Consider the following 24026-nt stretch of genomic DNA (forward strand, 5'->3'; position numbering starts at 1 on the left):
CAGGAACCGGGCATTACAAATCTCCCCCGGTTATTTTAGACTTCGTCCTCGAAGTCTACTGCATCTGGAAATAGCTCGAGGTAGTGCTCTCTCATCTCGTCCTCCGGCTCCCAAGTCCATTCTGACCCCTTGCGGTGCTACCACTACACCTTCACCAACTCGACCTTCTTGTTCCTATGATCCTTCGTCTTCCTGTTGAGGATGGATATCGGCCGCTCGATGTAGTTCAGGCTGTCATCCACCTAAATATCCTCTAGAGGTACCACTGTGGAGTCAACTGCCAGGCGCTTCTGCAGCTGGGAGACATGGAAGGTACTGTGGATCTGACTAAGCTCAGCTGGCAGATCCAGCCTATACGCCACCTTGCCCTCCCGAGCTACAACCTTGAAAGGACCAATGTACATGGGGCCCAACTTTCCCCGTTTCCTGAACCGAATGACACCTTTCCAAGGTGAGACCTTCAAGAAAACCATATCCCCAACCTGAAACTCCAGGTCCAATCGGCATCTGTCGGCGTAGCTTTTCTGCTGACTCTGAGCAGTCTGAAGCCTGCTCCTGACCTATTGTATCCTTTTCGTCGTCTTGAGCACCACTTCGGTACTCCCCATGACCCTCTGCCCAACCTTTCCCCAACATATCGGTGTCCTACACTTCCTCCCATATAACATCTCAAAGGGAGGATGGTCGAAACTCACGTGGTAGCTATTATTGTAAGAAAACTCTGCCAAGGAAAGGTAGGTATCCTGTGACAACCCAAAAATTTCCATTGTACGAACAATATCTATTCAATAGAAGCCAGTCCAGTTTCAGTAATTTTCAGACTTTTCCGAACAAGTTTGTGTACATTAGGGTTTACACTTCAGGAAATATCAGGAGAGTGGATGCTCCTGGGTTTGTGAAATTTGAACATTTCAAGTTTCATAATGTTACAGTCCAAGTTCGAGAATAAAAGTATTTTCTGTCAAAATGTTTCAGGACTATAAATAGTTTTCTGAATTAAATTAATTCATTATTCACAATTCCAACTAGAGAAAAGCCATTTTCTCTCTGACGGATCTTCGGGTTTTTATCTCAGATTGTGAGTAACTCTTTCTAGTAGTGTTAGAATACTTAATAGATGCTTATAACATGATTTAGTTGGCTAAATCATTAGATCTAGGAGTTTACTCCCCAAGGTGTTCTTGGGCGGTAAACTCCCGAAACGAAGCCAAAAACCGACCCTTGTGTTATGATAAAGCCTTAGACTATTATGTATGCATGTTAGGGACAAGAAAACAAGCCAAAATCCACCCAAGATTGGGAGTTTGCGGCCCAGAACCCTCATAGGCCGTAAACTCCATTTTCACACCCAAAAGGGGTGATTTAAGGCTCTAGGACTTAAAGACTTGCATCTAGGCTATTTTCCCAAGTAGTGTAAGGTCTTAAACACATCAAAAGACACAAACAAATGTGAGTTTACGGCCCAAGTGTATCTTAGGCCGTAAACTCCATATAAATGGACATAAGGGGTGTTTTATGACACCTAATGCCCTAGGCCTTTACAAGAAATTGTTACACAATTAATGGAAGGACCAAACCACAACAAAATCACTTAACCAAGTGAGTTTACGGCCAAGACATGGTTCTTGGGCCGTAAACTCCTAAAAGGGGCACTAAGGTGTGCCTAATGCCTTCATATGCTAGGAATAAAAGTCTAGAACATATCCCACAAGTGCAAGAGGCTTGAAAGCAACAAAAACAACACCCCAAGGGAGTTTACGGCCGTAAACTCCAAGGGGAAATAGCCTTGAGGCCGTAAACTCTTATTTGGAGTACTTCCAGACCTTAAACCCTTCCAAGAACTTAGCTACTAAGTTAGAATAATTCTAGAAAGCATTTGGGACTTCAAAACACACCAAACACACATGTTTGGGAGTTTACGGCCGTAAACTCAAGAGTTAACAACCGTAAACTCCATGTGTGATGGTTAATGGAGAGTAAACTCTCATATAGGGTCCTTTGGAAACCCTAAACACAAATACCCTGTCCCACAATAGCTTAGATGAAATCCTTAAGGCTTAAAACACTTATATAAAGTGTTAACTATGTCTAGGATGTCTTAAACATTATCAATTAGTCATTTGAGTCTAATTGAGTGCATATATGTGTGATTATATGTTCATTAGGATCGTAGTGTGTGCACAAGTCCTCGCTTGACACCTAGCCATCCTATACCGTTCAGTTCATTCCAATCACCAACTACAGGTGAGTTCATACCCCTTAATCAATGTTTTAAATGAGTTTAAATGATTTAATGGGGGGGGGGGGGGGGGTGGGGAATACTAGAAAACAATATGTTATTAAATCAATCTTATGTATTTTATAACTGTGTTTTCACTCAGTAGGTTTCACATATTTCAAAAGGTGTCACATGAAATGGTTTTCTATCTTAAAATACTTGGATAACATAAGTATTAGTTTTGAGATGTTTAATGACATCAAGTCACTCTAAATTATTGTTTAAAACTCCTAGATATCTTGCAAAACCATTATTTCCAGTAAATTATCATAGGGATAATGTGAAGATATCAAACATTACTTCTATTACAAGGAATCACACAAGAGTCAGTTCATTCATGAGTCTATACTAATGCCTTACATGATACATGAGTGCACGTACTTAGGATTATATGATACATGAATATGTTTACATATACTTACCTGTTACATGAACACACTTACATGAATGCCATACAGGAAGACTGTTATTTAGGTGCATTATCCTGTATTTACTTACCTGGATACTTGTACTTAGAACTACAAGGATGATTTATTAGTACCTTCTGAGTAAATCTTACTGCCTATCCCACAGTACCTCGGGATACCTAAGACAGGACCCTATCCCACAGTACCTCGGGATACCTAGATGGGCCTCTATCCCACAGTACCTCGGGATATACGTACGGGACTAACCATTCCGGAACTCATCTGTTAGAAACAGTGGGTGATGAACATCTACGGATGCCTACGGTTATTACTTATACTAGGAGTACCTTTACGGGGACTAACCCTTCCTTCGCCCTGCTGCTGCTACAGAGGACAATTGGACAATCTTCGGATGTTCATTAGGTTATACAAGTACATGTTAGCACCAGTACCTCCGGCTAACACTTACTTTATTTCGTATTTTTCCAATTACTTTATTTTGTGATACCTTTCACATAAACGATGAGTTAGGCTAAGCACTTTTAGTACTAGTCACACAAAGGAAAGGCTACACTTCATACTTAGAAAACATTCGGGTCTTGGTAGAAGACTACATTTCATACTTATAGAAAATAAGGGTTTTTCTAGGGATTTCATACTTACCTCAACATTTTCATTTAAAGGTTTACATGGCTTTCATAACAGATTTTCAGAAACAAGGCAATGACACTTATATACTTATGAATTCACCAGCTTTAAAGCTGATACTCGCTTTCAAAATAACTTGTATTCTCAGGTCACCAGTAGACAGGTACGGAGGCCAGGTTTTGAGAAGACGGAGCAGACAAGTCTCGTCTTTTATTTTGACTGTATATTTGTGGTGTCTTATTACGTTGAAAGAACACACATGTACTAAACTTTACTTATAATGCAATGGATGATGTTGTTGCTTGTTTATTATATTACACTGTTGTGATACTGTACATGACGTCCTCCACCCCTGAACGTTTCCGCCGTTCGTGGTTTTGGGGTGTGACAGATTGGTATCAGAGCATTGTTTATAGTGAATTAAGTATATCAACCCATAAAAGATATACTAACTATAAATACATGGGATTAAAACACTCTGTCTCAGAGTTATACTTTTAAATAATAAAATATTTAAGTAAGTATACGTGCCTGCATTCATACTAAAATCTGTGTCACAACGACAAGAACAAAAGTATTACGATTGTTGAATATCACAAGTAAGCCTGGGGATATATGGTCAGTCTTGGGAATGGCATAGCCTGATCAACTATGCTGGTCCGAGGAGTGATTGGAATATGCCCAAGAATGGTTGTGATATGGCAACAAGTCTAAAAACTTACCAACACAACCATAAAGAAATACCATATGGGTATTTGATCTTACTATAATTAGCTTAGTTAGTTCGTCTATTTTAGCTATTTCTTATATCCGTTTTCTCGCGTAGATAACATGGCTGGATTCCATCCCCACGACAACCTGTTCCTTCCGAACGAAGTGATTGCTGGATGGTTTGGAGAAGAACCAGATGATGATCATCCAATCCCTCTGAATGATCACCATGCTGACGACCTTTCAGACGATGCCATCTCCGAACCCGAGGTTGAGAACTTACCCCAGGCAGCTCCCTTTCCGATTCCTAACCCTCGTCCGACTTTCATGGCCCGACGCCTGAGTGGGTGGAATGTTTGGAAGCATAGAGCCAAGGACAAGATCAGCCCATGCCATTTAATGGTGACCGAAGCTTCTATGACCTGAGCAATGGGGGCTCAGCAGACAGAAGCATGCCAATCCTGATCCGAAGAGTTGCCCGAAATGAAATTCAGGGCAGGACAGCTCTACAACGCATCGCAGAAGTCGATACAAATGGAGGAATGCATATGCTTCGCACCAGTCACCTTGAGCATGCTCGTGAGAGGTCTGAGAGACACCATGAAACCCTACTGCAAGCACTGGCTGAATCACGAGCTGAAGTCATGGAACTTCGGGTACGCCAGAGAGTGTACGAAAGATACCTACTTGATGCAGAACGCCAACTGGCTGAACTGAGAGTTCACCATAGGGATGACCGTCGCTAATAGTAGGTACTTTACTTTATATTCCTTGTTAGAAAGGAATCGTCTTTCTATCTATGCCCGATGTGGCATTTTCTATGAAACTATCTTGTACTTTAAGTACTTTAGTTAGGTCTTTTTACTGTCAGGAACTATCTTCTCTGGTTATGATGTAAGACCTTTTTACAAGGTCATTCTCCCGAACTTATACGTCATGAATATCAAAGATTTTGACAGTCGGCTAAATTTTGTGTCGTTCTCTATTCGAATACTCTTATTATACTTTCATTCGAGTCTATTTGAAACATGCCCTAGTCAAAGTCATTGGACTATAGCAATTTAACTCCGAAGACATCTCCAAGTCTCTTACAATGGTTGGATCACGTTATTCACCAACCACCAATACCTCAACAAGAATGACAAACATCTTGAGACCATTTCATGAACTTACTTCCGATCTTTGCTAGGACTGCATCATAGGGATGTAGGTCAAACCTTCGTAAACATACTTCCGTTCCGTACTAGGACTGCATCATAGGGATGTAGGTCGAACCTTAGAGAACATACTTATATTCTTTACATGAGCAATCGAACTACGTTTAGATTCAACCATTTTCGCTCACAAATTCATTTTTCTTTCGGTGTATCAGAATCATGAATCCCAAGAAAAACGATCAGCCCATCAACCAAACACCAACTCTTCAGATTGATGCAGCTACCTTTCAAGCTGCAGTCTCGGTTGCCGTGTCAGCTGTTATGACCCACCTGAACGCTAACAACGCAAGTGTTAGCAGGATCGCTATCAATCATTCCAACCCAAGTAACAACCCAGCCCCGCAACGACCAACAAACTACCACGGTACCCCGAGTGCCGAGGCCAGGAGTAACAGCCGGAAGTTTTGGGCCAAAAGGAAGAACAAATCGCTTCGAGGGGCGGATAAGAACACAGCTACGACATCTGCACCTCCTATGACCATTCCTTCGGGTGTCCTAACGGTCCCCAAACCAGCAAAACTCTATGCTGGAATTCTCCCAAAATGCATTAAATGCAGTTTCCACCACTATGGAAATTGTAAGGAGATGCAGTGCTCACACTGCAACAGGAAGGGGCATACAGCCTGTTACTGCAAGACGCCGACAGCTCTGGCCACTCAAGTGCCAAACTCCAGTATGGACCAGGTTTGCTACGGTTGTGGCAAGGTAGGTCACTACAAAAGGAACTGCCCAAGGGCAGAAATTGCTGGCACAGACGAAAGTTTACTACCAACCACCGCCGCAGGAGAGTCTACTCCGGACCCACGTTAATGTAACTTAGGCATTTCGTTGTAACAGACTTATGCACCATCCCAAAACTAGTGCAACCAGAATCTTATCTTTTGCGAGATCCTGTCCATTTAAGGATGCTCGTGCTGCGTATACTTGTCTTTTGTAGTATACCTTGTTCGCAGCAATAGTCTTGTAGTAAATCCTAAGTTCAGTAACTCTGTTAATGGTTGCACTATTGTGTTTTGTCTGTAACGCCTTATGTTCAAATCTAATGTCTTTAGTTTTCATATGTTTCCGACTTTATCATACGACTCGATTCAATTCGATCCTCGCAATACCAGCTTCATAAGTACATCTCTTTCTCAGTGAACGTCTTTTAGCAAAGCCGTCATATCAGAACACCGAAGTACTCATACAAGGAATACCTTATAGTTCTTTTCCTTTCCGAAGTAATCTCCACATTATTGCTCATGCAGTACGTCAAGTTCAATTCCAGGATTCATACGGATGATCTATCACTGAAGAATGTATACATGAGAGTGATATATAATCAATGTTCTACAGGTTTAAAATTGATGATTCCACTTTAAATTTTTTTGCCCTCGATGGGATGTGAGATTAAGGAAGAATCAGTTATTCGACTACCTTTTCAGTCTTAATTATATACGACTCGTATACACGAACTTGTGATCATTGAATCACGCGTGAATTCTAATATGAACTTCAGGACGGAGACTGTCCAGGAGTACGAGTAATTGCATTGGCATAGGAACAAACTTAGAATCAGTATGACTCTTAGAACCAGACCGCTTTCAGTCTAAACACCTACGGAAGATACAAGAACAACCCGGACAACACAACGAACTACTCAACCATAGAATTAGAAGACCAGGCTTCTCACCCTTGAGAGCTCCGGTCTTATTCTTACCACAAGTCGACGGAGTGCGTCATATGTACCTCGACGACCAGAGACTTCGTTTAGATTTCCTTTAGAAATCGTTATCTCTGCCTCGCTTAGAAGAACCGATTAAGCAACCACAGGGAAAGAATTACTTCAGAAATGGACCTCAGATCCGAATATCACCAGTTCGAGTGTTAGGGAAGGATATCCTAAAGACTACCCTCCAAACTCGATGCGGACACTTCGAGTCCGTAGTGATACCCCTCGGATAGGACCAATACGCCCATAGTATTCATGAGTTGAATAAGTAGAGTACGCCTTTCTTACTGGGATCAGTTCGTCATTTCCCCATAAAATGACTACCTATCTACCCTCGTAGTAAGAAAGAACCCATAGAAACGTTACCCTCGGAGATACTTTCCGCAAAGTTCTCTGAACAAGAGTTTTGGAATTTAGAGTCAAATTTCCTGAGACACACTTTTAGTGTTGTGAGAATTCTTGAGTACTCTGTCAAATTATCCAAAACCGTTGGGAATTTGTCGGCACCATAGTCACCGACGGAAAATTCGCCAAATTCTAGGTCTTACAGACCTACTACCGCAGTCCATTCGGAACTCCCCAAAAATTTCAGAAACCCTTTAGACTTTGACCCAGCAAGGGATGGCCCTTGACTGGGGAGTAAGTGAGAGACCAAATTCTTTAGGAAACCTCACTCTGGGAACGGATTAATACGCTTCGTAAAGCGTGGAAAGCTAAAAATCCAATATAGTTAGGACCTCCGAGATTCATACCAGAATCGGTCCTGCGTTTCACAAACTAGACCTACTCCGCGAACTCAGTAACGTACATTTTCCCCTTTGCGTCTCGAACTCGACACAGTATCTTTCCGTTAGGACTTTCGTAATTCCTCTCGATGAGATCGAGATTTACGAGATCCTTTCCTTCGTATTAGAACCGTAAAGACCCTCGACCGAGAGGTCAAGCGGACGAAGCAGCGCCATCGACCAATAGTGAAGGTTCGTTGGGATTCCAACCGAGAACCCGATTTCACTTAAGTGCGCTAGATCAAATCAATTAAGAAGTTTCCTCCTCACGACTCCATCATTCGTGCATACTTCCTTGATTAAATTCTAATTTCGGGACGAAATTCCTTCTAACGGGGGGGATGATGTGACAACCCAAAAATTTCCATTGTACGAACAATATCTATTCAATAGAAGCCAGTCCAGTTTCAGTAATTTTCAGACTTTTCCGAACAAGTTTGTGTACATTAGGGTTTACACTTCAGGAAATATCAAGAGAGTGGATGCTCCTGGGTTTGTGAAATTTGAACATTTCAAGTTTCATAATGTTACAGTCCAAGTTCGAGAATCAAAGTATTTTCTGTCAAAATGTTTCAGGACTATAAATAGTTTTCTGAATTAAATTAATTCATTATTCACAATTCCAACTAGAGAAAAGCCATTTTCTCTCTGACGGATCTTCGGGTTTTTATCCCAGATTGTGAGTAACTCTTTCTAGTAGTGTTAGAATACTTAATAGATGCTTATAACATGATTTAGTTGGCTAAATCATTAGATCTAGGAGTTTACTCCCCAAGGTGTTCTTGGGCGGTAAACTCCCGAAACGAAGCCAAAAACCGACCCTTGTGTTATGATAAAGCCTTAGACTATTATGTATGCATGTTAGGGACAAGAAAACAAGCCAAAATCCACCCAAGATTGGGAGTTTACGGCCCAAAACTCTCATAGGCCGTAAACTCTATTTTCACACCCAAAAGGGGTGATTTAAGGCTCTAGGACTTAAAGACTTGCATCTAGGCTATTTTCCCAAGTAGTGTAAGGTCTTAAACACATCAAAAGACACAAACAAATGTGAGTTTACGGCCCAAGTGTATCTTAGGCCGTAAACTCCATATAAATGGACATAAGGGGTGTTTTATGACACCTAATGCCCTAGGCCTTTACAAGAAATTGTTACACAATTAATGGAAGGACCAAACCACATCAAAATCACTTAACCAAGTGAGTTTACGGCCAAGACATGGTTCTTGGGCCGTAAACTCCTAAAAAGGGCACTAAGGTGTGCCTAATGCCTTCATATACTAGGAATAAAAGTCTAGAACATATCCCACAAGTGCAAGAGGCTTGAAAGCAACAAAAACAACACCCCAAGGGAGTTTACGGCCGTAAACTCCAAGGGGAAATGGCCTTGAGGCCGTAAACTCCTATTTGGAGTACTTCTAGACCTTAAACCCTTCCAAGAACTTAGCTACTAAGTTAGAATAATTCTAGAAAGCATTTGGGACTTCAAAACACACCAAACACACATGTTTGGGAGTTTACGGCCGTAAACTCAAGAGTTAACAACCGTAAACTCCATGTGTGATGGTTAATGGAGAGTAAACTCTCATATAGGGTCCTTTGGAAAGCCTAAACACAAATACCCTGTCCCACAATAGCTTAGATGAAATCCTTACGGCTTAAAACACTTATATAAAGTGTTAACTATGTCTAGGATGTCTTAAACATTATCAATTAGTCATTTGAGTCTAATTGAGTGCATATATGTGTGATTATATGTTCATTAGGATCGTAGTGTGTGCACAAGTCCTCGCTTGACACCTAGCCATCCTATACCGTTCAGTTCATTCCAATCACCAACTACAGGTGAGTTCATACCCCTTAATCAATGTTTTAAATGAGTTTAAATGCTTTAATGGGGGGGGGGAATACTAGAAAACAATATGTTATTAAATCAATCTTATGTATTTTATAACTGTGTTTTCACTCAGTAGGTTTCACATATTTCAAAAGGTGTCACATGAAATGGTTTTCTATCTTAAAATACTTGGATAACAGAAGTATTAGTTTTGAGATGTTTAATGACATCAAGTCACTCTAAATTATTGTTTAAAACTCCTACATATCTTGCAAAACCATTATTTTACCTTTTTGAATCAAACTATACTTAGGCACATATGTTCATTTATATGTTAGAGATTGTAGTTTTCATCCTTCGTTCAGTTTCCCGCACCCTGGTGTATCAAGGGTGCATAAATCTACTTGAACAACCACATACTTTCAAGTAAATTATCATATGGATAATGTGAAGATATCAAACATTACTTCTATTACAAGGAATCACACAAGAGTCAGTTCATTCATGAGTCTATACTAATGCCTTACATGATACATGAGTGCACGTACTTAGGATTATATGATACATGAATATGTTTACATATACTTACCTGTTACATGAACACACTTACATGAATGCCATACAGGAAGACTGTTATTTAGGTGCATTATCCTGTATTTACTTACCTGGATACTTGTACTTAGAACTACAAGGATGATTTATTAGTACCTTCTGAGTAAATCTTACTGCCTATCCCACAGTACCTCGGGATACCTAAGACAGGACCCTATCCCACAGTACCTCGGGATACCTAGATGGGCCTCTATCCCACAGTACCTCGGGATATACGTACGGGACTAACCATTCCGGAACTCATCTGTTAGAAACAGTGGGTGATGAACATCTACGGATGCCTACGGTTATTACTTATACTAGGAGTACCTTTACGGGGACTAACCCTTCCTTCGCCCTGCTGCTGCTACAGAGGACAATTGGACAATCTTCGGATGTTCATTAGGTTATACAAGTACATGTTAGCACCAGTACCTCCGGCTAACACTTACTTTATTTCGTATTTTTCCAATTACTTTATTTTGTGATACCTTTCACATAAACGATGAGTTAGGCTAAGCACTTTTAGTACTAGTCACACAAAGGAAAGGCAACACTTCATACTTAGAAAACATTCGGGTCTTGGTAGAAGACTACATTTCATACTTATAGAAAATAAGGGTTTTTCTAGGGATTTCATACTTACCTCAACATTTTCATTTAAAGGTTTACATGGCTTTCATAACAGATTTTCAGAAACAAGGCAATGACACTTATATACTTATGAATTCACCAGCTTTAAAGCTGATACTCGCTTTCAAAATAACTTGTATTCTCAGGTCACCAGTAGACAGGTACGGAGGCCAGGTTTTGAGAAGACGGAGCAGACAAGTCTCATCTTTTATTTTGACTGTATATTTGTGGTGTCTTATTATGTTGAAAGAACACACATGTATTAAACTTTACTTATAATGCAATGGATGATGTTGTTGCTTGTTTATTATATTACACTGTTGTGATACTGTACATGACGTCCTCCACCCCTGAACGTTTCCGCCGTTCGTGGTTTTGGGGTGTGACATATCCCAACTACCTCCAAAGTCTATGACGCACGCCCGCAACATATCCTCTAGAATCTGGATGGTCCACTCACTCTAACCATCCGTTTGTGGTTGAAATGTCGTGCTAAATTGCAGAGAGTACCCAACTCATCGTGAAACTTCTTCCAGAATCTGGAAGTGAATCGCATATCTCTATCGGAAATCACAAAAACTGGCACATCTCTGATGTAGATATCTACCAACTTCTCGACCTAAATTCTCTCCTGAATCGATACAAAGTGGGCACTCTTGGTCAACCAATCCAGGATGACCCAGATCGAATCCACTCACTGTGCGGTCCTTGGAATTTTCGTGATGAAATCCATAGTAATATCCTCCCACTTCCACATAGGAATATCCAATGGTTGCGTCTTGCCGTGGGGCGTCTAGTGCTCGGCCTTGACCTTCCTGTAGGTCAAGCACCTATCGATGTACCATGTTACATCCCGCTTCATGCAGGGCCACCAATAGTCTGGACGAAGATCCCTATACATCTTCGTCGCCCCGGGATGGATGGAAAATCTGGACTTGTGCGCCTCTTCCGTTAAGATCTGGCACACACCACCTGCGTACGGAACCCACACTTGACGGTGTAGTGTCAACAACCCGCGGCTATCATAGTCGAAGGATGAAATTTGGCCCACAATACGCTCACTCTTCCGGTGTTCCTCCTTCATAGCCTCCTGCAGGGCCTTTTGGATCTTCTCCAGAAGCGGAGTCACCACTGTCATCCTCAAGAAAATGTCCCTGATCGTGGCCGCCTTACGGCTTAGCGCATCGGCACCAACATTGGCCTTCCCCAGGTGGTAGAGGATCTCACAGTCGTAGTCCTTCATCACATCTAGCCACCGATGTTGCCTCATGTTTAGATTCGGCTGATCCATGAGGTACCTCAAACTCTTGTGGTCCGTGTAAATGGTACATCGGACCCCATAGAGGTAATGTCGCCTGATGAAATAGTGTTTATATGACTGAGTCCATTCCAATGTCATTGGCCGCGTACTAATAACATCAGATTGGGGGGGGACTTGATGATATATGGTTTAATAGCATGACCTGGACAGCTCTCGCGCGCCAGCCTCGCCTGGCACTCCTTTACCAGCCTTGTTGGGGACTCCCTTGCTAGCCTTGCTAGGGACTCTCCTACTGGCTCGACCTGGCGCTCCCTTTCTAGCCTTTCCTAGTGTGTGCTTGCCAGCCTTACCTGGTGCGCACTCGCCAGCCTCGCCCGAGGCTGCCCCCAGCTCCTTGCTAGCTGAGCCTAAATTGGGCTGGCCCAAGGCCTGACCTAATTCCCCTTTACCTAATTGTCCATTATAAATAGAATAGTTCATCCTCCATAGAGGAGGACTCTTTCCCTTTGGCTCATCCGCCACCCTAGACTTCCCCTTTGGCTAAGCCGCCATACTATACTCTAGTCGGGTGGCTCAGCCGCCACCCACTGCTGTCAGCCACCATACACAACCACCAGCACCAAGATGGTTCTCTCCAGCTAAGGAGAACCATCTCAGATCTATCAGCTGATCTAACTTGATCGTTGGAGTTCGCTCCTGGGGCACAGTCCCTGGGGCGGTTCTAACAACCTTGTCTGTTGTGACCTTGCCGATCTGTCTTGAGGGTGAAAACAACCGCCCCCAACTCCAGATCATGTGTCGGGTAGTTCTCCTCGAGAGGCTTTAGCTGCCTCAAGACGTAAGCGATGACGTGCCCCCTCTGCATCAATACCACGCCCAAACCCGAGACTGACACGTCGCAGTATACAATGAAATCATCCATGCCCTCTGGCAAGGCTAAGATAGGCGCCTTGCACAAACTCCGTCTTAGCATATCGAATGCTGACTGCTGCTTAGGCCCCCAACAAAAGACAACGGCCTTCTTCATCAGCCGGATCAAGGGTACTGCTATCTTGGAGAAATCCTGTATGAATCTCCAGTAATAGCCTGCTAACCCGAGGAAACTTCGAATCTCAGATGGAGACTTCGGAACCTCCCATCTCATCACGGCCTCCACTTTGGCCAGGTCGACCAGAATCCTGTTCTGGCTAACAAGGTGCCCCAGAAACTGCACTTCACGTAACCATAACTCACACTTGGAGAGCTTGGCATACAAGCTCTCCCTCCTCAGGGTATCCAACACCTCCCGCAAGTGCTCCTCGTGTTGCTCCTGCGTGTTGGAGTAAACCAAGATGTCAGCTATAAATACTATCACATCTGATCCAGCATCGGTCTGCATATGCAGTTCATGAGATCCATGAACGCGGCAGGGGCATTGGTGATCCCAAAGGGCATCACCACGGACTCGTAGTGGCCATAGCGAGTACGAAAAGCAGTCTTATGTACATCCTCGTCTCTGACTCGCATCTGGTGGTAGCCTGAACACAAATCTATCTTGGAAAACCAATATGCCCCCTGTAGCTGGTCAAAGAGATCATCAATCCTCAGGAGTGGGTAACGGTTCTTTACTATTACCTTGTTCGGCTCCCAGTAGTCTATACACATCTGATGCGACCCGTCCTTCTTCTTTACGAATAGAATCGGGGCTCCCCAAGGCGTATTGCTCGGCCTAATGAATCCCTTGTCTAACAGCTCCTGCGGCTATGTAGGAAACTCCCGCATCTCGGGAGGAGCCAATCAATATGGTGCTTTGGCTATCGGAGCCGCACCAGGGACTAGGTCGATCCTAAACTCCACCTGTCTCTCTGGAGGTATCCCATTCTGCTCCTCTGGAAATACGTCCAGGTACTCTCGTACCACGGACACATCACTCACAATCACCTTACCCGCCTCCCAGGTATCCGTAACATAGGTGACATACCCTACGCAACCCTGATGAAGGTAGCGCCTAGACTTTGCTGCCGAACACATGGTTGGTCCGTGATGCGGTCTCTCGCCCTGAACCACCAGCTCTCCCCCACTTGGGGTCCTGATATGTACCAACTGTTGCGCACAGTCGATCGCTGCCCCATTAGGGCTCAACTAGTCCATGCCGATGATGACCTTGTTCCCACGCAACAGAATGAGAACCAAATCCACAAGGTATCGCTCGTCATACAACCTCAACACGCAATCTCTGAAAACCTCTGATGCCCGAACAGATCAGTCGTCATCAATCTCGACCTCTAGAGGATAATCCAACATCCCTGAAGAATCAGAAAACCTCTTGCTAAGTGCAAGAGAGACAAATGATCAGGTAGCCCCCGAGTCGATTAACACCTGTACTGGGATATCGTTCACATGGAACGATCCTAAACACAACACATAAAACATAGAACATAAATATCATAACCGACATGTAACAAGATTTAGGGAGAAGAAAACATACCCGTCACCACATCTAGTGCGGCACGCGCCTCTTTAGTGGTCAGCTGGAAGGCTCGGCTCCTCACCGCTGAAGCATCTGTCTTGCCTTGTCGGCCGTCTATGATCCGTAGGGTCGTTGGAGATGGCGCCGTCACTGGCGCTCTTGATGTTAACCTTGGGTAGTTGGCCTTTTTATGGACCTTCTGATTGCAATGGAAGCAAATCAGGTTTGAAGTCTGAAAGGTAGGTGTAGGGGCAGTACAATCCCTACCAAAGTGCCCAAGCTTGTCGCACTTATAGCAGTTCGATGATCCCAATCTACAAACTCCCTCATGAGTCTTGCCGCATTTCCCACAGCGGCTCCGGCCCTGCTGGCCCTTCTACCTAGTGTTAGATCCCTTGGGTTTCTCCCCTGAAATCCCAGTAACCTGCCCAACCTCCGCCTTCCTCTTCCGGATGTGCTCAATATCAATCTCCCTCTCTCTCGCCCTGGCTATCATGTCCTCCAAGGTCGGGCATGTTGAGTAGCTGATATGTTTCCGAATGTCAGCTCTCAACATTTCATAGTATCGGGTCTTCCTCATATCCTCATCCCCCGCGTAATGAGGTACCGGTAAGGCCCTCTCCCTGAACTTGGAAGTAATCTTCACCACTGACTCAGTCGTCTGTCTCATGTCAAGAAACTCCCTGGCTAGCTACTGAATCTCCACAGCTTGTGCAAACTCAGCCCTAAACCTGGTCACAAAGTCCGACCAGGTCATAGCCTCAATGGCTGGGGCTCCTAATGAGTCACTGACCACCTCCCACCAATCTCTAGTTCTATCCCTCAAGTACCCTGTAGCATATCGAACCTTCGACCCCTTAGGGAAAAAGCTCGTCAACTGTGCACATTCAATGTCTACAATCCAGCTCCTGGAAACAATAAGGTCCTTCACCCTGTGGAAGTCAGGCGCACACATCCCTTGAAATCCTTGAAGGAGAGTGTGCGTGTCCCTGACTGTCCAGATGCCATGTCACTCCTCCATCAGCTCAATAATCCTTTCCTTGATCGACCCGAAAATCATCGGGGTCGCCTCAAGGATGCCTCTCGTGATCTCATACATGATGAACTCACGTAGTCCGTCATCAACTGGCTTAGAAGCTGCACCCAAACCTAAACCTTGTCCTGACCCAAACCCTGAACCTCGTGCTCCGTGACGTTTCACCACAATTCTAAAACAAACCACATAATCGTCTGGGTTATACATAACCTCAAGAGGTCTCACACACTCTACAAGTTCCTTGGTTATATCTCAACCGTCCTTGTCTCGAGTATGGATCCTCTACTTTCCATAGTATGGGCCCATACTACCTTCCACATCTAAACGTACTTTCTTCAAGGATTGCCTCAAACTCACCAAGTCCCTTTCTTTACTACTGCTCGATGCACTAATCTCATCCTAAGCTTCCCTAGGGTAACTCTCCGACCTACTCTCCGCCATCAGCTGCATAACAAATCCATGCTACCTTTACCTAACTAGCTTGCGAATACCATTACATATCACTAAGACCAGATAATTCTTCGAATGAGAGATCCTACCCTACAACGGTTGGACTAAAACAAGAGCTGTGAAATAGGGCTAGACCTAACCTTCTGAAATTATTTATTCCTTGCAATATGTAACTTAACGTATTCGGTTACCACTTAGTTATTGAAAACTAGAACTCCTACAAGCACAAAGCAAGAAACATTCGGGTATTGAGTAACCAAACCACACATATTCTATTCAGGCCATCATAACACTGACTAATCAGTTCTAGCATGTAATTCAATAAGCACGTATAGCAGACACATAAGACATCTACCTAGATCCTTAGCCCTAATATAGCATGCAGTTCTCATACATATAACAAGCATATAAGGCATCCTTCCTAGATCCTCAACCCTAATTTAGCATGCAGTTCTCACAATCATATCATATATCATAACAAACGTGTATGAGTATCTTGGGGGAAACTTACTTGAGCTCGACCGATTGCACGCATCACACACCTTGTTCTTTCTCAAAACTGTTTATTTTAGATTTTAGAAAACTATTTTCTTGTAAAAATATTTCAAACCATTTATTTGAGTCCAGACACCCCCGAAGGTGTGTCCGAATAACTCAAACCAAGGCTCTGATACCAACTTATAACATCCCAAAATTCAAGGCGAGAAATTTCATTTTTAATATAACGATTCATAAAACAATTTATAGGAAAACATCATCAAGTAATTTATTTCATAAAAACAACAGATTATGTGTCACAAAACCATATCATCAAATAGTAACAATGTTAGAGTACAAATCCCAAGAATCTCATACGCGGAAAATCATGTGTGTGATGCGCTGCTACCGTGCCGACTCCTTTCCCTTCGAAGAAGAAGGACCTGAAACAAAAACTGAAAACTGTAAGCACAAAGCTTAGTGAGTTCCCCCATCATACCACATACCATATAACATACATACTGTATAATATACCCAGGTACTGATCTACCCCTTCGGTCTCTATCAATCGGTAACCGCCTAGCATATCAGGGTGCTGGCCTACCCCTTCGGTCCTATCGACTAGTACCTAGCCAAGCATATCAGGGTGCTGGCATAACCCTTCGGTCCTTTCGATCGGTACCTTGCCTAGCATATCAGGGTGCTGGCCTACCCATTCGGTCCTTTAGACCAATACCAAGGACTTATTCACCCTTACTCTACCACATAGGACTGGTGGAGATTGATGACGAGGTCATATTGGGATGAACAGCGAACGACAGTAACTTGGGATCAGTTCAGGGAGATGTTACACGCTCACTACATTCCACGAGTTGAGAAAGAGCGGTTGTCATATGAGTTCTTGAACCTGAGATAGGGTACGGAGACGGTGACATAGATCACCTGCATGTTCACTGAGAGGGTGAAGTGTTGTCGGGAGTTTACTTCCGAGCGGGCTCTGATGAGTCGTTATCTGAGCATGCTCAAGACTGACATCAGACAGTTTGTTGCTACCCAACGATGTGATACATTACTAGAGTTATAGGAGTCCGCTAGGCGGTGCAAGCTTGAGATTGAGTTGCAGTTGAGAGAGCAGAGGTAGGCCCCGACACAGTCGCAGCGGTGCCGAAGCGGTCCAAGACCGCCGATTCTAGGTGTGGAGGTCAGCACGGACATACTTGTGGGAAGTATGAGATCAAAATCGATGCGCAAGGACAAGGTTTGAACTCAAACCTTGAGTAAATGCTTAAGATCAAACCAGTCAAGTCTTAGATAGAATATTCAACAAATGATCAAGACATTTAAGTGAAGAATGAGAGAGTAAATGATCAAAGTAAATTTAATAAATGAAGAACAAGAAGAATGTTTTAATGAACTTATTAAAGATGCCAAAAGCGAATGAAAGATCCGTTGTTGACTTGTATTGAATGCTCCTTTATATAAGAGTAAAAGTTACAGCAAATTAACCCAAGTGTTTACATAAGACCGGACATAAGAAATATTCTTGACATTCTGATTGTCCAAATAAGATGATAGACTAAGTCCTATGAAACGTTACATCAAAACAAGTACAAATACAATAAATAATTTAAAACAAAATAAGGTTCTTCCGGATCAGTGCTCATTCTGGACGTGAGAGTCACTCTGGAATGTCTTCAGTCCTCTCTTCACTTTCTTTTCTGGTCAGGACTAAGTTCTGGACTACTTCCTCATAATTGACTCCGGAACATCTACTCCGGAATGTTTGAGCTTCGGAATGTGGACTTAGGATTGCTAGAGGTTCACTTTCAGGTTCCAACAATCCCCCCTAAGTGAACTTAGCAATCCAGCAAGCTTAGTTCATTTCTTCCCTGATGAAGGTGTATGCTTGGAATAATCACTCTCGGATTTCTATGTACCACGCCAACTGATTTACAAACTTTGCCTTGACATGCTCCGGAGCATCAGACTTGGATGCTTGGGATATGAACTTCTTCAGGGCTTTCATCGGAACTAGATGTTTGTTGATGACCCGGAAGTAGTCCTTCTTGTTAGATTTCCTTGTGGTATAGACAAACCCTAGAACCGGTTCTTCAATAGGACCATCAGCGATAACTTCGGCTTTCGGAAGAACGAAGTCAATCTTGGCAACAAATTGTTCCGTTCTGTAGAGGTATGCAAACTCATAATCATGTCGGCAAAATTCTGCAACGTAATCCTTCAGAAAGCTTAGAATGGCGTGGTATGCTCCCATACTTATATCATCCTTCTAATTTTATTTGAAGTAGGCAGCCAAAGTGAGGATGTCGTTTGGGTTCATGGATGGGAAGTCCGCATCAGTAACGGTCCGGGGAGTAGGCTTGTTCCGGAGGATGTGAAAATGGAAGAGAGGGAAGTTGAGCTCAAACTTCACAAGTATTTTTCTTCCGAAGCCTTCCACCTTGGTGATTCTTTTCCTTGACCAGACTTCCTTGAGAGGTTGAGCATGTTTGGAATAGAAGGTTCGTTTGAGCCAGAGAGAGATTAGCTTATCTAGTTGAGCTTCTCTCTCAGTAACAGATGGTCCGGACTGTTGAGAAAGAGATTTAAGAACAGCATCAAGCTTGGAATCAAGTCCGGAGACCTTTTGATCCATCTTCGTATTTAGCGCAGTGACAGAAGTTTCAATCGAGGCCACTTTCTGCATGGTGTCCGAGACATTCATTTGGATCTTGAGGAGTGCAAAGGGGTCTATGTAGTCACCAGCGGAGGATTCAGAATCAGAATCCGAGTTGTGTGGAGGAGCTTGTGAGGAAACGTTTGTTGAAGGACCCAGCTTTATTGCATCATCATCTTCTTGAAGTTTGGCATTTGAACCTTCATCCGGAGTGGTAGAAGATGAAGATCCGCAGTCATAGGTAGACTTGGATGTGGATGCATTTGATTGGTAGTTAACTAAAGTTATAAGATGTGCGTCCGGAAGGAATTTTGCATCTTCATCCAACATGATTTCTTTAGATATCTCTTCTTCTAGATCTGTGCAGAAAACACTTTGATGTGTAGTAATGGGGGGCTATTCCAAGGTGAGCTCGTTTATAGCATCTGCATCACTAGGAGGAACATAGGGCAAGTTCCTTTTAATAGCCCTGTTCCTCATGGCAACGAGCGTGGACTCCACTTGAGCTCGAGTGAGATCCAGACATTTGGATGCGGCCCTGTTAACATAATCTTCCCAAAGTGGATCATTAGCACCTGGTCGTCCTATACTCCTTCCGGGTATCATACCAGTTGAGGCTTCTGGAGTTAGAGGGACAAATCCTTCTCCGGAAAGCTTGGGGTCTGAAACAGGGGTTCCGTAGTGTGTGCGTGTTGAAGAAACAATGGGATCATCAAAGGTGACTCGTGGGTTTGTTCTAGGGGGCTGCAAGGAACTATGTTCAACATTGGCATCACCCTTTTGGGAGGGTGAGGGTGGATTATGTGGAGACTCCCCGTGAGTATGTGCTTGTGATTTTAAAACATTGAGGGGGTGCGGAGGAAGAATGGGCAGGTGGGGTGTATGGACGGCCAGAATCTGCCGGAGTGTCATGGGTGCCTTCCTGTTGAGAGGAAGTACCGACTTTGGCTTTCTTTTTGGTCTTGGGCTTGGTGGGAGAAGCCTTTCGCTTTGTTGGCTTCTTGATTGTGGGTCCATACATAGCAGGTTTGGCCTCTTCCGAAGTAGGCTCAACTGAGACAGGGGCAGGTTGTGTTCGGTCGAACACAACTGAAGTCTCAAGATGATGTTTTAAATAAATGGATTCGGAAGGGATGAGGGCCAACATATGGTTCGGAAGGCGTCTAACTGGACCAAATGAGGATTGGTCTACAATCCTATAAGCCTTTACAATTTTAAAAGTAGCACATACCTCTTGGAGGAATGGTGTTGACCGGAAGTGGTTCCGAAAGCTCCTTGAATACTTGTTGTAGCGTCAGTGCCCAGAACCCAGGGCTTGAAATTTCATTAGGCTCCTCTGGGTAGCAAATTTGCAGAAGTCTTGCCATAAGACTTCTAGAAGATCAACAACATTTGTGCGTCCGGAGTAGATGCTGAAGACGACATTGAGCCAATCTTTGCTTAAGGTGTCCATCCCTCCATGCTTTCCGGACAACCCTTTGATGATGAGGTGCATAAGAACACTCCAAAGTCCGGAAACAACGGACTTCTTGAAATCCTTAGCCTTGTAGTCTTGTGTGTAGCCAATATAGTTCAGAAATGTCTGAAACTCTTCATACGTTGGTTCAACGACCTTGAAAACCTTAGGGTTTGCCTTTACACCAATTGCCTTGAGGAAGATCAATTTGTAAATGGGAACAATTATGTCTCCAATGACGGTGGTCTCCAATGCACCATTGTTTAATCTGATATTGGTGAAATCTCGATGAAGATGATGAAGTGGTAGTGGAGGATCAGGGATTTTGGTAAGTGGAACGGAGATAGGATGATTTGCAATGAAATCGATCATAACCCTGATCGATTCATCGTAGTCTAGTGGGTTGAGAGAGAACAACTGGGCAGTGTCTCTCAAGAACGGTTCTTCATCAGCAGAGGAGGTGGAACCTTTGGAGCCTTTTGAAGACTTCTTCTTCGCAATGGACTTCTTTGGGATTTAAGCAGTTGGTGTGGGTTCTCGAGAAGACGACATTGTTGCAGGTTATGAGTTCTTGAAGAACACGAAGAACAGTTGAGAGTATTTGGTGATTGAGGGTTTTGGGAGCGTAAAGAGGTAAAAGGAGGTTTTGAATGGGTATATATAGGTAAGGTAAATGGGTCGGGTTGGTGAATGTGATAATGAAGATCCGGATGGAAAATGGGTCACATTAAATGATAAAGCGATTCATGGGGGATGAGGTGACTTAGGAGATGAAAGGTTGGGTGGAATGTAGCCCAAAATAGTAACCTCCAAACGGTGATTCGACAGTTTCTTATAGAAGCGTGCAAATGTGTACACGAGAATCAAGGATGATAGGATAAGAATCCTTTTCAAAAATAACCGTTGAGAGAAAAGGGCGTTTCATCTTATTATCCTTTGGGCTTCCGGATGAAGTGTTCCGAACAAAGTGTGGTACGGAGGATAAGACGTTGTGTTCCGGATCATGCCAATTTGAAAAGAGGTCCAGAAAGCGAAAGTAATCCGGAGTGAATGTTGATTCTGAAGCAAAGATTCAGTTTTGTTTTTGAAAGTTTCGGAGCAAATTTGAAAACTCCTGAGAAAAATTTGTAAAACATTCCTGATTGAAAATTTAAGAAATCTTTCGGAGTGATTGTGAAATTCTGGAGCACATTTAAACAGTTCCGGTGCATTTGAAAAATCTGGAGCACAGAATGTAATACCTTTTCCAGAGTGGAATTCTGAGATGACATTATGAAGTATGTTCCGAGATGACAATCGATTATGGTGACAATGTGGACTTAGAGTAGCAAACAATCAGAATGAACTATACAACTTAAAAGCTCAAGTGAAGGTCATATATAATAACAAGATAAATGATCTTATGTATTCCGAGAGAAAGTAGTTACGAGATGAAAAGATTTTGAGATCAGAACTAGATTTCTTTCAAATACATCTATCAAAGAGAACAAGTCTCTTGAAAGAACTGAGGATTTGGTATCATCATAGCCATCTTGTTCATAAAACCATTGAATTTGGTTTCGTCTAATGCCTTGGTAAAGACATCAGCAATCTCATCGTCAGATGGAACAAAGATGAGTTCAATGTTACCATTAAGTACATGATCTTTTATGAAATGGTACCTTATATCGATGTGTTTGGTCATTGAGTGTTGAATTGGATTGTGAGAAATCGCAATTGCACTTTGAGAGTCACAATAGATAGGAATGCGCTGAAAGCAGTAACCATAATCCAGGAGTTGAGATTTCATCCACAGAACTTGAGATGTACAGCTGGCAGCAACAATGTATTCCGCTTCGGCTGTAAAGAGTGTAATGCAGTTTTGTTTCTTGTATGACCAGTTGACCAAATGACCACCTAAGAATTGACAGCCACCCAAAGTGCTTTTTCTATCAAGTTGAAGACCACCATAGTTCGAATATGAATAAGCTTGAAGTAAGAAGCTCTTATTTGCTGGGTACCAGATTCGAAAACTCTTGGTACCTTTAAGGTATCGAAATTTTTTTTCACAGCCAAAAGATAGGACATCTTTGGGTTGACTTGAAATCTGGCACATAGGCATGTTGAAAAGATTATATCCAGATGACTTGCTGTGAGATAGAGTAGAGATCCAATCATTCCACGATACTTCTTTTCATCAATAGGAACACCGGAAGTGTCGGCAAAGATCTTGTGTCCGAAGCCCATTGGTACCTTTGAAGAGGCACATGTGTCCATTGAGTATTTCTTGAGGAGTTCTAAAATGTAATTCTCTTGGTGAAAGAAAATTCCTCTGTTAGTCTGTTTGACTTGAAGACAAAGAAAGAAACTTAACTCCCGATTCATACTCATTTGGAATCGATTGATCATAAGTTTAGCAAAGTCAGCAACCATAGATGGGTACGCAGATCCAAAGATGATGTCGTCCAAATAAATTTGCACTAGCATGAGATGATTACCATTTGATCTTCGGAATAGTGTGGGATCAAGAATACCTCTTTGAAAACCGGAGCATTTGAGAAAATCAGTGAGAGTCTCGTACCATGCCTGAGGAGCTTGTTTGAGTCCGTAGACAGCCTTCCGGAGTTTGTAACAATGGTTTGGAAAGGAAAGATTAATAATTCCGGGGGGTGTTGAAGTTACACTTCAGTGTCAAGTTCACCATTAAGAAATGCACTCTTAACATCCATTTGGTAAACTTTGAAGCCTTTGTGACCAGCATAAGCAAGAAAGATTATGATAGCTTCAAGACGTGCAACCGGAGCAAAGGTCTCATCGTAGTCAAGGCCTTCAATATGAGTAAATCCTTTGGCCACTAGTCTTGCCTTATTTCGAATAATAACTCCTGCATCATCTAGCTTGTTGCGAAATACCCATCTTCTACTGACAATGGGATGATTTTGAGGAGGAGGGACGAGAGTCCACACTTCATTTCGGTCAAATTCAGCCAGTTCTTCCTGCATGGATGTAATCCAGTCAGCATGCTCCAATGCTTCCTTGATGGATTTGGGTTCAACCATGGATATAAATGCTGAAAAATGGCATTCATTTTGGATACTTGTAGCAGAACGGGTCTATATAGCAGCATTGGGGTTACCGATTACGTGGTTCGGAGGATGATCCTTGGTCCAAACATGTAATCGTGGTAGTTCTTGTGCAGCAGTTGATCCTATATCAACAGTGGAATTGATTTGCTCCCCCTGAATGGTTTGAATGTTGGGATGATGCTCCCCCTAAACTTCTGAACCAGGGAGATTGACATCATCATCAGAAGTAAACTCAAAGAAGTTTTCATTTTCATCATTGTTGAGAGGATTAGAGTTATCAAACTCAGCAGCTGCATCTTGGAAGCCATCCACATTTGATTCAAGAGAGGGATGAGCATTC

General features: G+C 43.0%; 1 protein-coding gene across 1 annotated transcript; it reads right to left on the reverse strand.

Annotated features, from left to right (window-relative positions):
• Positions 1-22517: 22517 nt before the first annotated feature.
• LOC145095854 (uncharacterized) lies at positions 22518-23659 on the reverse strand. The gene is made up of 2 exons (XM_079033673.1): positions 23356-23659; positions 22518-22948 (listed from the first exon to the last, which is right to left on the reverse strand). Exons 1-2 carry the CDS (start codon positions 23657-23659, stop codon positions 22518-22520), a joined length of 735 nt encoding a protein of 244 aa, XP_078889799.1.
• Between the last annotated feature and the right edge of the window lie 367 nt (positions 23660-24026).

Source organism: Lactuca serriola, chromosome 3 (genome assembly GCF_051521515.1).
Source record: "Lactuca serriola cultivar US96UC23 chromosome 3, Lser_US96UC23_V15, whole genome shotgun sequence".
Taxonomy (NCBI): Eukaryota; Viridiplantae; Streptophyta; class Magnoliopsida; order Asterales; family Asteraceae; genus Lactuca; species Lactuca serriola.

Coding starts and splice junctions, on each gene's coding strand:
- LOC145095854 (XM_079033673.1), bottom strand. CDS start 23,659: ATGGTTGAACCCAAATCCATCAAGGAAGCATTGGAGCATGCTGACTGG. Junction 22,949..23,355: donor AATCTTTCTTGCTTATGCTG/GTCACAAAGGCT, acceptor TTTGTCTTCAAG/TCAAACAGACTAACAGAGGA.